At 51.4% G+C, this 13,990-nt stretch overlaps 6 protein-coding genes across 6 annotated transcripts; 3 read left to right on the top strand and 3 right to left on the bottom strand.

Annotated features, from left to right (window-relative positions):
• Positions 1-482: 482 nt before the first annotated feature.
• CDC48 (AAA ATPase cdc48) lies at positions 483-3,002 on the bottom strand (the record flags this gene model as incomplete). The annotated part of the gene is made up of 2 exons (XM_064876769.1): positions 483-2,898; positions 2,953-3,002. 2 exons carry the CDS (start codon positions 3,000-3,002, stop codon positions 483-485), a joined length of 2,466 nt encoding a protein of 821 aa, XP_064727156.1.
• A 925-nt stretch (positions 3,003-3,927) lies between these two features.
• On the bottom strand, positions 3,928-4,638 carry PMZ80_008368 (uncharacterized protein; the record flags this gene model as incomplete). Its single annotated transcript, XM_064876768.1, has 1 exon — positions 3,928-4,638. One exon carries the CDS (start codon positions 4,636-4,638, stop codon positions 3,928-3,930), a length of 711 nt encoding a protein of 236 aa, XP_064727155.1.
• A 279-nt stretch (positions 4,639-4,917) lies between these two features.
• MRT4 (mRNA turnover and ribosome assembly protein) lies at positions 4,918-5,670 on the top strand (the record flags this gene model as incomplete). Its single annotated transcript, XM_064876767.1, has 1 exon — positions 4,918-5,670. One exon carries the CDS (start codon positions 4,918-4,920, stop codon positions 5,668-5,670), a length of 753 nt encoding a protein of 250 aa, XP_064727154.1.
• Positions 5,671-5,856: 186 nt separating this feature from the next.
• Positions 5,857-6,807, bottom strand: yml6 (54S ribosomal protein yml6, mitochondrial; the record flags this gene model as incomplete). Its single annotated transcript, XM_064876766.1, has 1 exon — positions 5,857-6,807. One exon carries the CDS (start codon positions 6,805-6,807, stop codon positions 5,857-5,859), a length of 951 nt encoding a protein of 316 aa, XP_064727153.1.
• A 2,007-nt stretch (positions 6,808-8,814) lies between these two features.
• PMZ80_008365 (uncharacterized protein) lies at positions 8,815-10,559 on the top strand (the record flags this gene model as incomplete). Its single annotated transcript, XM_064876765.1, has 7 exons — positions 8,815-8,914; positions 8,965-8,987; positions 9,038-9,356; positions 9,403-9,465; positions 9,518-9,662; positions 9,716-10,279; positions 10,334-10,559. 7 exons carry the CDS (start codon positions 8,815-8,817, stop codon positions 10,557-10,559), a joined length of 1,440 nt encoding a protein of 479 aa, XP_064727152.1.
• A 962-nt stretch (positions 10,560-11,521) lies between these two features.
• On the top strand, positions 11,522-13,888 carry PMZ80_008364 (uncharacterized protein; the record flags this gene model as incomplete). Its single annotated transcript, XM_064876764.1, has 1 exon — positions 11,522-13,888. One exon carries the CDS (start codon positions 11,522-11,524, stop codon positions 13,886-13,888), a length of 2,367 nt encoding a protein of 788 aa, XP_064727151.1.
• Between the last annotated feature and the right edge of the window lie 102 nt (positions 13,889-13,990).

The raw sequence follows: 13,990 nt of genomic DNA, 5'->3' as shown, positions 1-13,990 counted from the left end.
GGATTGGAGAGGTAGCACTTTTGTTTTTATATGGCTGAATGAGATGCAAGTGATTGTTTGCTGAAGTGAATCTATCGAGTTCTTGATGGCAAGGCACGATGTCCACCCGCAGGTACTCCGGACATGAATTCCGACTCCGCAAGTTGAAGTTGAGAATGGCCCGAGGCTTTGATAGCCTCAATTTCAGCAAACCGGCACGGGACGATTGGAACTACAATTTCACGAGGACTTGCGAATGGACAGATGTGGAACCTGCTTCTTATTTATCTAAAGCTGATATTCGTATCGAGGATGCAACTTCTGCGCATCTCTAAGACAGCATCTATCGTGCTGCTACATCACCCATAAGATCTCCTCTCCAGGTTCCTTTGCAGACCCATGCAGTGACCTTTGCGATCGCGCCCAATACATGCCTTAAGAAACATGGTCCAGTGACTCGTCTGCGTCTTGCGCCAATCCTTCTATTTCACACAACCCCAAACTTAGTCGTACAAGCTGTCGTCGTTGCCAGCATCACCAAACCCGTTACCGTTGGCAGCAGCTTCGGTCTGCTCCTCTGTTGGAAAGCGGAAGAAGGCACTACCACCAGATTGCTTCATGGCCTGGGCAAATGCTTCGTATCTTCTGATCTCAACATCACTGACGGATCGTCGTGCAGATTGCATGGCCTCCTCGAAGTGTCGCTTGGTAAGTTCTGGCACTGGGTCTTCGGCATCATCATCGGCATCCATAGCATCCTCACCAGCAGCTTCGCGCTCCTTGGTGCGCTCGATATCATGAGCGATGGACTCCTTGATAGCGAGCTTGACAGCACGCTGGGTGATGAAGCCCAGATCAGCACCTGAGAAGCCGTGAGTCTTGCTGGCCATGTACTTGATGTTGACATCGTCAGCCACCGGCGTCTTTCGGAGCTGTGCCTTCAAGATGCCTTCACGAGAAGCCTCATCTGGCAGTGGAACGTAGACGAGAGTATCAAGACGTCCAGGTCGGCAGAGAGCGTTATCGAGTTGCTCAGGTCTGTTGGTGGCGCCAATGACGAAAACGTTCTTCTTGGAGGTCATGCCGTCCATTTCTGTCAGAAGCTGGTTAACAACTCGGTCAGAAGCACCGCCTGCATCACCGTTTGAACCACCACGAGACTTTGCGATTGAGTCGAGCTCGTCAAGGAAGACGACGCAAGGAGCAGCTGCTCGAGCCTTGTCGAAGATATCTCGGATGTTGCTTTCTGACTCACCGAACCACATGCTTAGAAGTTCAGGACCCTTGACTGAAATGAAGTTGGCAGCGCACTCGTTGGCCACGGCCTTTGCCAACATAGTCTTACCAGTACCTGGGGGACCATAGAACAGGACACCTCGAGATGGTGAAAGACCAAACTTGAGGAACTTCTCGGGGTGGTCGACTGGGTACTGAACGGATTCGATGAGCTCTCGCTTGACAGTCTCGAGTCCACCAATGTCGTCCCATCTGACGTTTGGCACCTCGACGACTGCGACTTCTCGGAGAGCCGATGGGTTGGACACGCCAAGGGCAAATCTGAAGTTCTCCATGGTGACACCAAGTGAGTCCAGAACCTCGGCATCGATTGTGTCCTCGTCCAAATCAATGAGATCCATCTTTTCTCGGATTTGCTGCATGGCGGCTTCTGAGCACAGAGATGCTATATCTGAGCCAACGTAACCGTGTGTCTCGGAAGCGATCGATTCTAGGTCGACATCGTCTCCCAACTTCATGTTCTTGGTGTGGATCTGGAGGATCTCGAGTCGTCCAGTAGGATCTGGAATACCAATGTCGACTTCTCGGTCGAATCGACCATATCGTCGAAGCGCAGGATCGATAGAGTTCGGTCGGTTGGTGGCGGCCATGACAACGACGTTGGAGCGTGCCTTCATGCCGTCCATGAGAGTAAGCAGTTGAGAAACGACACGTCGCTCAACCTCACCGTTCGTCTTCTCACGCTTAGGTGCGATTGAATCAATTTCATCGATGAAGATGATGGCGGGCGAGTTCTTCTCAGCCTCTTCGAAGGCCTTTCGCAGGTTTGACTCTGATTCACCAGCCATCTTTGACATGATTTCTGGACCGTTGATCAGGAAGAAAAAGGCACCTGTCTCGTTGGCAACCGCTCGGGCCATAAGTGTTTTACCAGTACCAGGAGGACCGAACATGAGGATACCTCGAGGTGGCTTAATACCGATCGACTTGAAGAGTTGTGGGTGTCGGAGTGGCAATTCAACCAATTCTCTGACCTGTGCCATCTGTTTTCTGCAGCCACCGATGTCGTCGTAGCCGACTTCGTTGAGGTTGCCCTCCTCGTCTTCACGCTCGATCGGCTCGCCTTCGCAGTGTATGATTGTGTCTTGAGCAACAATGCCCTGCTCTGGAGGATCAACCTCAACAACTTTGAACTCGACCTGTCTCATCGCAGCTCGGCATGTGAAGAGATCACCCTGCTTGACTGGACGATATGCCTCACGGAAGTATGGTGCGAGGAATGTCTCGAATAACGAGCCAGTAAGGCCTTCTATTGTGTCTGCGATTGGTAGAACGGCAATTCTCTTTGCGTACTTGATATCGGGGCATGCGTGAACTGTGATGATGTCGCCGTGCTTGACTCGGAGGTTGTGGCGAACAACTCTGTTGATTCGAGCGCTGCCATCGTCGAGATCGTCATCAGCCAGTACGATCAAGACTGTGTCCTTTCTCTTCTTGCCCTTGACCATAACTGTGTCGCCACGGAAGAGTTGTAAGGTCTCCATGGTATTGTTCGATAGGGCGATGACGGAGTTGTCATCGTTGACCGCATCTGTGACGATCAGAGAGTTTGGCTTCTTCTTTTTCTTCAGGATGGCCGTTGAGGTATCGAGTTCGTCTTTCTTTTCGGCGCCCGAGGCATCGCTATTGGACATGTTAGTACCTGATGTTTTGTAGCTGCGTTTGGGAGATACATACTTGAGATTAACCTTAGGCTTCTTGACAGTGTGCTCGGGATCCGAAGACATTTTGACTGACTCTGAGATTGATTACTGTTACAGATAGATGTGTTGAGATGATTGTTTTGAGATCTGAAGTAGCCGCGTGATAGCAACTTCAGACAAGATCGGAGAGGTGTTCAACAGATCAATTCCCCAACTTTGTAGAGAACGAAATCGTGGATGATGGAGAGGATAATAAAAAAAGCAAGACCGTGGTTTTAAGAAGGCAAGATGAGCTGGCCCGTTCGTCGATGAGCATCAAGTGAACTTCGGAAGGAGCTTGGCAATCTTTGGGTCAGGCGCGTCACCGTTTCCTGCCTGCTAGAAAGCCGCAGAACCACACCGACCTGCACTTTATCAACCGCTTTATCGCAGGACACGTTTTACTTCCACATACCCTTCGGTATTGTTTTAGCCAATCATATCGTGCACTCTCTCGACTCTAGCTACTGATTCGCCACAAATTCACCTTAATCAGAGTGTTTGCCTTGCCACCAAACTGGAAAGCACGAGAAGTGTCGCAAGGCCACTGTGAGAGTACAACGATGAAGTGCGTGTCGAGCACGTTACCACCCAGTGTTTACAAGGCACGATGAGTGTTCTCACCATAGTCCGGTGTTCGCTGCACATACAATTCGACGCCCACACGGAACCCTTTTGTGAAAACACGTACCATGTCTTGTATGCGAAACCAACCGTGGGTCGGTAGTGCAAGGCTGCACCGTACTGCTGGGTCATTTGCCGGCACCCGTGGCGCTTGGTGTGACAATAAGCAGAGCTGCCAGATCGGCTAGCTTAGTACCACCATGCTCGACCTTGCACTGATGCTGACGCTCGCGGCTGTGGTCAAAGTCAACGTCTTGATAGCAGTCTTGCCGCTGCGCAAGAGAAAGAGCGCCATGATGCGCCTGCATGCCAGTGACTAGGTGCTCCCGTGAATTGCAGATTTCAATCAACTGGCCTTGCTCTTTCCCTTCATGATTTTCCTCCTTTGAGCCATCATATGCGTATACAAGATGTAGCTTCCTGGCACATATATGGCAAGCACGGCCTTCAACAACCAATCGTAGCCATTCTTCATATCCTGAGCTGGTTCCAGAGCCAAATACATCAACACACATTCGCTCGAGATCCCAATAGGATATAACACGAAGAACATGTTATACCTCAACCACATCAACCAACTCGGAATCGCATCGCTAATACCCTCCTTCCACACAAAGAAGCCATATCTGATCATTTCCGTAATCCCCCACGCCAAATGGCAACCCGCAAGTGCCACAGGCCCTCCCGTAGTCCCTGCTTGATGTCGGCCAAAGGCGTTCGTAGTCATCACGATTTCTGGGAAAGGTGTAAGAACACCCCACACTAGCATGAGCCGTGAAGCAACTTGCATAGCCGTTGTGACGGGGCTTGCTCGCACAAGGCCAAGAGCTGCATGAGCTACCTCGAGCAGGGCTAGTGTTTGCGTAGCTCTGAGGAAGGTGAAGAGTGCTTCGTGGAGGCCGTAGAGCTTGTCGTGAGATGCTAGTGCTGGCATGAGCACGATGGCTCGTAGGGTCACGATTGACCAGAGGATGAAGGAGATGCCATTGTACGCTAGGAGGTAGGTGCTTTTCGAGGAGGACGATTGCTTGGGTTTCGCTTTGACCTGGTTCTCCATGATTGCGGTGGATTTGACAAGGAGGTGCTACCTTGTGAAAACAAGATTCGGCGTGTCTTATTTCATGCCTTGATCATGCATTGTGTTTGCTGGGGTCTCGTGAAATGTGGTGTTAGAGAGCAGACGTTGCTTCCCCGATTGGTCACAGTCTGAATCTGGCCCACTAAATTTTTTATCGATAATCGCAATTTCTGCCGCAGTGTTGTGCTCAAAGACAGACTTCCGGTCAGACACAAGAAGCACTTTCAACAGAGATCTCGATACTACACACTCACCAAAATGCCGTCCTCGAAGCGCAATCGCGTTATCCCGACCTCAAAGACCAAGAAGAACCACAAAGAGCTCGTCAAGCGCCTACACTCAAACGTCCAAGAAGCCGCCGAAAAGTACTCCTACATCTGGGTCTACAGCGTCGAAAATGCGCGCAACAACTTCATCAAGCAAGTACGGGTCGACTTCGCCGACAGCAGGATTTTCATGGGCAAGACAAAAGTCATGCAGGTTGCGCTCGGTCGAAGTCAGGAGACGGAGATCGTGCCTGGTGTGAGTAAACTGCAAGTACATATGAAGGGTGAGGTTGGGCTGTTATTTACGGATCGGGAGCCGCAAGAAGTGGAAGAGTACTTTGCGAATTATACCGAGCTGGACTATGCGAGGAGTGGTGCTGTTGCGTCGCAGGGGTTTAGGATACCGCCTGGAGAGCTGCATACTGCTTATGGGGTTGAGGGTGGTGAGGAGGATCCGTTGCCGATGGCTATTGAGCCGACGTTGAGGAAGTTGGGTGTGCCGACGAAGATTGTGAAAGGGAAGGTTACGCTGGAGGATCGACCTGATTTCAGTATGGATACGGAGGAGGGTTACGAGGTGTGCAAGGAAGGAGATGTGCTTGACTCGAGGCAGACGAGTATACTGAAGATTTTTGGTGTGCGCATGGCTGAGTTTAAGATGGACTTGCAAGCGGTATATGACAAGAAGACTGAGTCAGTGAGGACGATAGGAAGCATGGAGGTGGATGAAGGAGTTACATCTTGAGCTGCCTAAGCATTCTTATGTGTGCACAGCCATGTCTCTTATGATACCACGAACGGCATCTGGCGTATGTGTGTTGCGGCGCTTCGGAACTTTGCTCTTCAATGGTTTCTATTGTGGCAAGTAAAGCTAGACAATTGAGGATTCAGTTCTTGTTTGTACATTGTGTTCTCCTGAAACACCTCAATGTTATACAGTCATGTCCTTACTCCTGTATCTCAACATCTCATTCAGCGCTGCTCGCTCAATAACGATCCTACCAAAGGAGAGCAGATCCTTGACATCAACGTCGTGCACATACTGCGCTTCTCCATGCTCACCAACTTGATTCATGGCATCGACAAGATGATGCTTTGGTACAGCCAACTCTTTTCCATTCTCATCGAATCCTGTTTGGGGAAAACAAGCAACCACCAGAGTCCTCCCATTGCCCTGCCCCCACCCATGTGCTTCGAAGAAGTTAGCCAGCCACCTTGGGCTCTGATCAGAATCGAGCTTCACCTCGTTGTCCAGAACGATCAGCTCACCCTTCTTGTAGCGGTAGCTCAACGCTGTCCGATACGCCAGGTCGTAAACTTTGCTCGGCAAATCTGTCGAAAAGTCTCTCGGATGTGGTCCATGTGCTACTCCTCCACCCCTCAACATCGGAGACTTCTTATCGGAGAGACGGGCGCTACCAGTTCCTTTCTGCGGCCGAAGTTTTTTTGCGGATCCCTTCACCTGCGTTCGATGCTTCGTAGATGCTGTGCCTTGACGTGTGGAATCACCTTCGAAAACGACGGCACGGTGAAGTATGTCTCTTCGAAGTGGGAGATTTAGGTGATGATATCTGTAGCTAGTGTACGATGTTGGCTTCATCGATGGCCATGAGTATAGAGTCGTCAGTACAGGAGGGTGGAATTTGTCGGCTGAGGGCGGTTCTGGTCTTGAGGCAGTAGGGACTGTCGCACGTCTGCTTGCGATAGGCGGTATTGATTGTCGGGCGGCTGTTGCGCTCGGAAGTTCTGTGTGTGTTGCATATGAGCGTGCTAGACGAGGCGCGAGACAATGCTGATTCCACAGGGGATCCGACACTTGGAGTCGTCTCATGCTTCGCGACAGCGTGACTAGGTTCTGGCTTGCTGGTGCTGATTGTGCCATTGCGAAGTTGACGGGCAACGGCGTGCCTTGATAACACTTAAAGAGCTCCTTACGCAAGTAGTGCTCTTGCGCACGACCGCAGATGGAGGATGAAGGACGAATCTCAGCGGAGCCGAGATCAGGCAGGTCTGCCGAGATCGCTCAAATATGAATGAAGTCCACATTCTGCTCATTCTCCGATATTATGACACACAAGCAAGTATCGGTATTCAGTCGCTCGTGTCATCGTCATGAAGTGTTGTGCAGAACTGTCCGTACGTGGTTTTCGATTTCAGGTGAGTGAAGTGGAATCTTACCAAAAGCAACCAGTCACAAGCGTATCGTTCTCGGACACACAGATCGACTGTTGCGTAGCGTATCGAGCGACTTCTGCCTTGTACAGTCTGAGTACCAGCAGATAAGATGCGGTCCCAGGGTCAACGGCGAGGCTAGCTCCATCCATACATAAACCTCGCACCATGGGTCAACAGCACATTCCGAGTGTACAGGCTTTCTGCCAGAGAAACTATGCATCGAAGAGCTCACAAGCTGTCAAAGGCAGGGCACGAAGCAGCAGGCGTGACGACAAACTCGCTATCAGCACGCAGTCTAGTACATTGTGCTTCAGCCTACGCCTGTAGTCGACCTCCTGGTAGACGCTCGGTGGTACGTGCAAGACGTGTACGCGCATTCAATAATTTGGAACACCGGGAGAAGCAGGCAATGTACTTCGAGAGCATTCAGGCAACGCTGCCTGATCACCTGGAGGTGATGACCCTATCACGTCATTGCGAAACTGGTTGTCAATGGCTGAGCTTCTTGAAGATTCTCCTTAGCGAACCCTTGGCCCATAAGAAATTCGGTACCGCAGCGTCTGTTGGATCAGCTTACCAGTTGCTAGGGACCGTTGTGAACACTGCAGCTATATCCAGTGTTGCGTCCTCCAGCCGGCCAGCGAAGCTCAAACCCATTCATCCAAAACCAGCTCCTACTTCCTCTGCTTCTCATCCCCTTCTCCATCTTAGAACAGTCGGCGAGCGAATCCTTACGTCCACACTGTTGAACCTGTTCTTGGGCTTAGGCGACCGACAAAGTGCTGCTGGCTGTGAAAGACCTGGGTGCGACGCAGGGAGTGCTCGGGGTATCATTTCGTTGGAACGCATGTTATGTCTGAAATCTGGCGTACTCCTGAGGTACACCTATTTGATGCTCAGGGTGATACCCATAAATATGATGGTCCCTGGCCGTAGGTACATGGACTGGCAAAGCGGTTGTCGCATCCCTGTACACATCGTACTCGTGTCAAATCCGCTATCAAATGATATGGACAGCTAACAGGATGTGTACAGCTAATCGCTCTGACAGGAAAGCCCGTACCACGGAGTGTATTCCGGTCCTAGTTGGCTGCTGTCTTTCGGCGAAGATACGGCGACTATCTGGCTTGGATCTGCTTAAAATGAGCGATCGAGGTGTAAATAAGCCGCCCAAGCACAATTACGGAGTAGTATGCCTTCCGCATTACCCGTCCGCGCACTGCCATGCCTCGAGATCAGGCCGCATCCGGTCACATGCACCCAGAAGTTGGGCCAAGCGGCATGCTCTGCCAGGATTGGCGAATCTTTGGCAACCTTGATTTGCTAAACGCGCCAGTTAAGAACCGGCTATTGCTTGGCGGCTCATCAGCCCCAGACCTGGCATAGCGGGATTGCGGGGTCTCCATATCTCCTCCGCCAAAGCTGCAAAGACGGCTGATCATTGTCCACTTTCGCTAGGTGCTCCCCCGAGAACATGGAGAAAACGTGTAGAAACGCACCAGAACACTTCTACCGGCCTCCACCTTCGTGTTGGCATCATCTTTTGTGATGATCATGCAACCATGCAGCCAAGCGAGAGACGTGCGAGTCGCGGTAGTTTGAGTACTACTACTACTAGACGCCTGCATTGCCCTTCGATGCCGACGTGTGTTTGACCTCTTGTCTTTTCTCTCCTTCTGCGGCTTCCTTTCCAAATCCTGAATAGCCTGCAGTTATGAAGTTCCTTCAGAGGACGAAGTTCAAGGCCGACGACAGTGTTCGCACGAGAGCGGCAGAGCTGACCCTGAAACAGTCACTCTATCCCATCTTTCTAGGTATGCTCACAGACCAATCACAGCGACGACACCACTAATCAACGTTCTAGTCACCATTCTCTTCTTCCTCTGGGTAGGTCTCTGCAGTGTAAATACTACAAGACCGCTGCTAATCGGCGAAAGGGCTTCTCTTACGGCCTGATCGATACACTCAATAAACACTTCCAAAACGTTTTGGGCATTACAAGGGCAAGATCCGCTGGTCTACAAGCTGCTTATTTTGGTTCGTACCCATTAGCCAGCCTCGGGCACGCCAACTGGATTCTTCGAAGATACGGCTTCAAACCGACGTTCATCTGGGGCCTGTGCATTTACGGAATAGGCTGCTTGGTCACTTGGCCTTGTCTTGTGTATCAATCCTTCGGTGGCTTTTGTGCTGCTACATTCATCATTGGCAATGGGCTCGGATCACTGGAAACTGCAGCCAACCCCTACATCACAAGTGAGTGCTGAGCCATTCGTACGTTGACAGACACTGACACTAGAAGTCTGTGGTCCTCCCAAATATTCCGAGATACGAATCAATATAAGTCAAGCGTTCAACGGAATCGGTGTGTCGGTCCCTGGAAGGATCCGCGTCGTTGTGCTAATTACGACATATAGGAACTGTGGTGGCTCCTGTTCTTGCCAGCTATGTTTTCTTCGTCCACGTCGATGATTCTGACCCAGCAAACGCCTTGAAAAGCGTTCAATGGGTATACCTAGCAATAGCTTGCTTTGTATTTGTACTGGCCGTGGTTTTCTTCTTGTATGATCAGCTTGATACGTACAACGCCCGAAATTGTTGCTGACATAGAATAGCTCCCCAATTCCGGAAATCACTGATGCGGATATGGCGTTTCAAGCTGAAGAGACCCACGCAAATACTGCAGTCAAGCCGTTTCGAAAGCAGTATCGACTCTTCCACGCGACCTTTGCACAATTCTGCTATACTGGGGCCCAAGTTGCCATCGCCGGATATTTCATCAACTATGTGACAGAATCCAGGGCAGGAACCACCTCAGCAACGGCTTCGGCGTTCCTAGCGGGCGCTCAAGGTGCTTTCACTGCCGGGCGATTCGCTGGCTCAGCTCTGATGAAGTTCATCCGTCCTCGATACGTGTACCTAGTATACATGACGATGATCATTGTGTTCATTGCACCGTCGATCACACAGCGAGGGAATACCGGTATGTCGATGCTCTTTCTCACGCTGTTCTTCGAGAGCATTATCTTCCCAACGACGGTTGCTCTTGGTATGCGAGGTCTAGGCAAGTATTCGAAGCGCGGGTCGGGCTTTATCGTGGGTGCTGTGTCGGGCGGCGCCTGTGTCCCACCACTCTTGGGTGCTGTTGCGGATATGCATAACAGTACTCCACTTGCTATGTGAGTATACCATCGTTCGTCTTCACTACTGGGCAACAGCTAATAACCCTCGAGGGTAGTTCCCATGTCCTTCTTTGTTGCAGCCTGGAGCTACGCCCTCTGTGTCAACTTCGTCCCAGCATATCGTGCACCCATCGACTCCATGGCAGCTGCCAAGATCGGCGTCCAGGATACAGGGTCTGGTGAGGATAGGGCTTCGGACTCTGACGCGGAAAAGGGAGGCGTCCACATGAGTGAGCATATATCTGGCGCAGACAATAAGCAGGTGCGAGACTTGTGAGCCCAAGCAAGGCGTCCCGAAGCCGAGGGGTCCTGTACGAGTCATCTCCATGAGCGCCTCGACACCATGTAGACCTTATCTGGCATCACTTCAGAAAGAGCCACTGTTGTAAAGACACTAAAAGGGACTTAGAATCAAGCTTGAGTCTTTCGTTGCGCGCTCTAACAGCATGTCTGTCTTGCTCGTGCTTCCCATCAGTCTAGCCACAGAAACAGTCCGCCTGAGGAGGGAACAATACCCGTACCAAGTCAAAACATTTGAAAACAAGCTGAGAACCACATCAAACCATATCAAACTATGTTCGATGCCACGATGGACCTCGATAGCTTGACAAGAATATCACAGGAGTGAACTGATTTGCGAACCTGGATAAATTACTCAATCAAGCAAGTCTTTGAGAACCCGCACTCCAGTCTCCATGATTGTGCGCGACACTCGTGCCTTTTGAAGTATGAACAAAATTCAAGCTTCTGGCCTGAGTATTAAGCATACGGGAATCATCGGTGGGTAGGTGTTTGATAGATGGCGGATGTTGCAGTACTGTAGAAGCTGATCACCATAGTAGCCAGGCTTGATGGAATATCTTGGGGCAGGGGTGCGGCCGAAGACCTCATAAACCGCAATTGCTGAAGTAGTACTGGCACCTGCATCAGATGTACTTCCCTATGGTTTTCTGATCAGTCTTTTCAGCTCGTGAGACACTCTGGAACCGCGCAAAACCCGCAGTCACTGTAGAAGGGGGCTTTGCCAAGACTCGCAGATTGCCGTTTTGGTGTTGCCGGATGAGATCATCTCCCTGGGCTTACTCTCGGTTTCGCAACATGTATGTACCTACCGGGTAAGCCGTACGAAAAAGGATTTGCACGTGCTGAATTGCAAGGAGAAACACGGCTCGCTGCTAAGTGCTCAATGCCCTCGTCATTACTCTCCTACAGCGCTACAACACCCCATTCCTATAGTCCATGACCTCGCAAGGAGATGGAAGCGCAGGTCAACCACCCACTGACTCCTCCTTACCTACGCTTGACGTTCGGAAGACTAGAACACTTGCGACCGACGAATCACCAGAGACATCAACTTCAAGCCTACCATTCCGGCCAGCGAGCCCGTCTATTCTGAGCGCAAGATCCAGCACATTATCTGGCATCCTCTCACGATCCAGTTCGCCAAATGGCAGATCGTCCCTATCACTAGCACGCTTCGGCCGGTCGTCGACGGCGAGTCCATTGTCGAATGTTGCAGACAGCAATGACGAGACGCGCACGCTGATTGTACGGTCCTTCTCGCCTGTTGTAGGTATACTCGCGTCAGAAGAGACAGACGAGTTAGCACGGGAGAAGGGCTTCAAACATGGATTAGCCAGCCTAATACAGCCCTATGGTGAGCGGGTCACAGGAAAGGTTGTGGTACGAGACAGTGTCGGCGCAAGTCGAGCATGGGAAGACTTTGGTGTCAGATTTCTCAATCTGAAAGATACTATCCAGGCGCAGCCAGGGAGAGGGCCAGAAATACTCGATACACTAGAAGATCTTGTTGAACAGTATCTGGAGCAGTATACGGGCGAGTACATCGGCCATGGCTTCCACGAGATCTCACCATACTATCGCTTGTTTCTTAGCCGGCTGCTGTCCTCACAACCACCTTCTGAACACGAAGCATTTTCGCATCCGGTCGCTGCAGTCATTGCAATCAGCTCATCTACACCTTCTCCGATAGAGACGCTGAGAAATCTGTACGCGCAGACCGCGCAAGGCGGTCTAGCATCTCCCCCTTACGCGAACCCCGAATATCTTCGATACTACCTGCTTGTCCACGACGATGACAAGGACGATTTTGCTAAGTCGTCAGCTCTATTCGATCAGATGAAGAGGCACTTTGGATTACATTGTCATCTGTTACGCCTGCGATCGGCGCCTTGTTCGGAAGAGGACGAGGACGGTGAAGAAGTGCCAAACCAAGAATGGCTATCTGCTTCAGCAGATCTCTCAAAGTTGCAAGAAACCACTCAGCTAATCGACCTCGACGCGACGCCCGTACCACAAGTATTCTCCACCGATGCGGCAGCAATCAAGGTCTTCGTGCGAGAACTGGTCTCGCAATCAATCGTACCATACATGGAACAACGTATCAGCCTCTGGAACGAGCAAATTGCCTCGAGACGACGCGGTATCTCAGGCCGCTTCATGTCACTATCCAAGCGCTGGGGTGGCATAGGCGGCCTGGGCTCCTCTCGAAATTCATCAGCATCAAATCTCTCTACCACAAACTCAAGCAGCGGTAACTACGACTCAATGCAAGGCCAGTACCGCTGGGACACCCCCGAAGCCCTCCTCCGCAAACTCGCAGATTTCGCAACCATGCTACGAGACTACAAGCTCGCCGCCTCAACATACGAACTCCTCCGCTCAGACTACAACAACGACAAAGCATGGAAATACCTCGCAGGTGCAAACGAGATGTGCTGTGTCTCGAATCTCCTCAACCCGCTCCTCTCCAGCTCAACAACCACCTCCTCGAGCAGTAGTAAATCCCTCCCCAAACTCGAGACCTTCGACACAATGCTCGAAGCATCATCCTACTCCTACCTAACCCGCTGTAATGAGCCCGCACTAGCCCTCCGCTCCTTCCTCCTCACAATCGAACTGCTCAAAGTTCGTGGTCATATCGCCTCAGAACTAGCGAGTAAATGGGCGATTCGAGCGCTAGACCTCAATCTCGCGGCCCAGGGTACATCTTCGCATGTCCTCATCTCGGAACGTGTAGCGAGCTGTTTCGCGGGGAATAGACCGGCGCAGGCATCCACTACATCATCAGTTGGATACAGCCTGTCCCATCGCACACGCCACGCAGCGCTCTGGTCTCTTACGTCCGCAGAAGAATGGATGAAACTTGGACGTGCATCCTTCGCCGCTGCGCGCCTCGACGATGCACAGGAATTGTATGGTGAGCTTAAGCATCACCACGCGAGTATATCGGGTCGAGGCTTCAGGGAGATGAATAAGTTCATGAATGAATTGTCGCTTGCGGTGCGGATGAAACTTGGTCAAGCGCGGAAGCGGGGTGTAAGTGGGACTAGTGCGACGGGGAATCTGGTTGAGCCTGTTGGCAGGGAGCAGTCGGGTGTGTCTGAGGAAGCGGAGGAGGTGCTAGAGGAGCAGTTGGAGAAATTGGATGGGGGTGCGGGTGGGAGTGGGAAGACGGGGCACAGGAGGCAGTTGACGTTGGGGAGTGCTGGGGGTGGCGGTGTTAATGTTGAGGCTATGGCGAGTCCGCTTAGTCCGGTGAGGCAGAGGGGAGATCCGTTGGGGGTGGATGAGGGGTTTGAGTGAGTTGTTAGAGTGCTTGCCTGGCATGTAAAGGGTAAGCAACGAAGCATAAATTTCGCCTTTACCATCATTGCATTTCTGTAATCCATTCATGATGCTTACACG

This window comes from Knufia obscura (assembly GCF_036327395.1).
Source record: "Knufia obscura strain CCFEE 5817 isolate CBS 148926 chromosome Unknown scaffold_11, whole genome shotgun sequence".
NCBI classification, from domain to species: domain Eukaryota; kingdom Fungi; phylum Ascomycota; class Eurotiomycetes; order Chaetothyriales; family Trichomeriaceae; genus Knufia; species Knufia obscura.
Note: the sequence above shows the minus strand (reverse complement) of the source record. Positions and strands in the feature narration are given on the sequence as shown.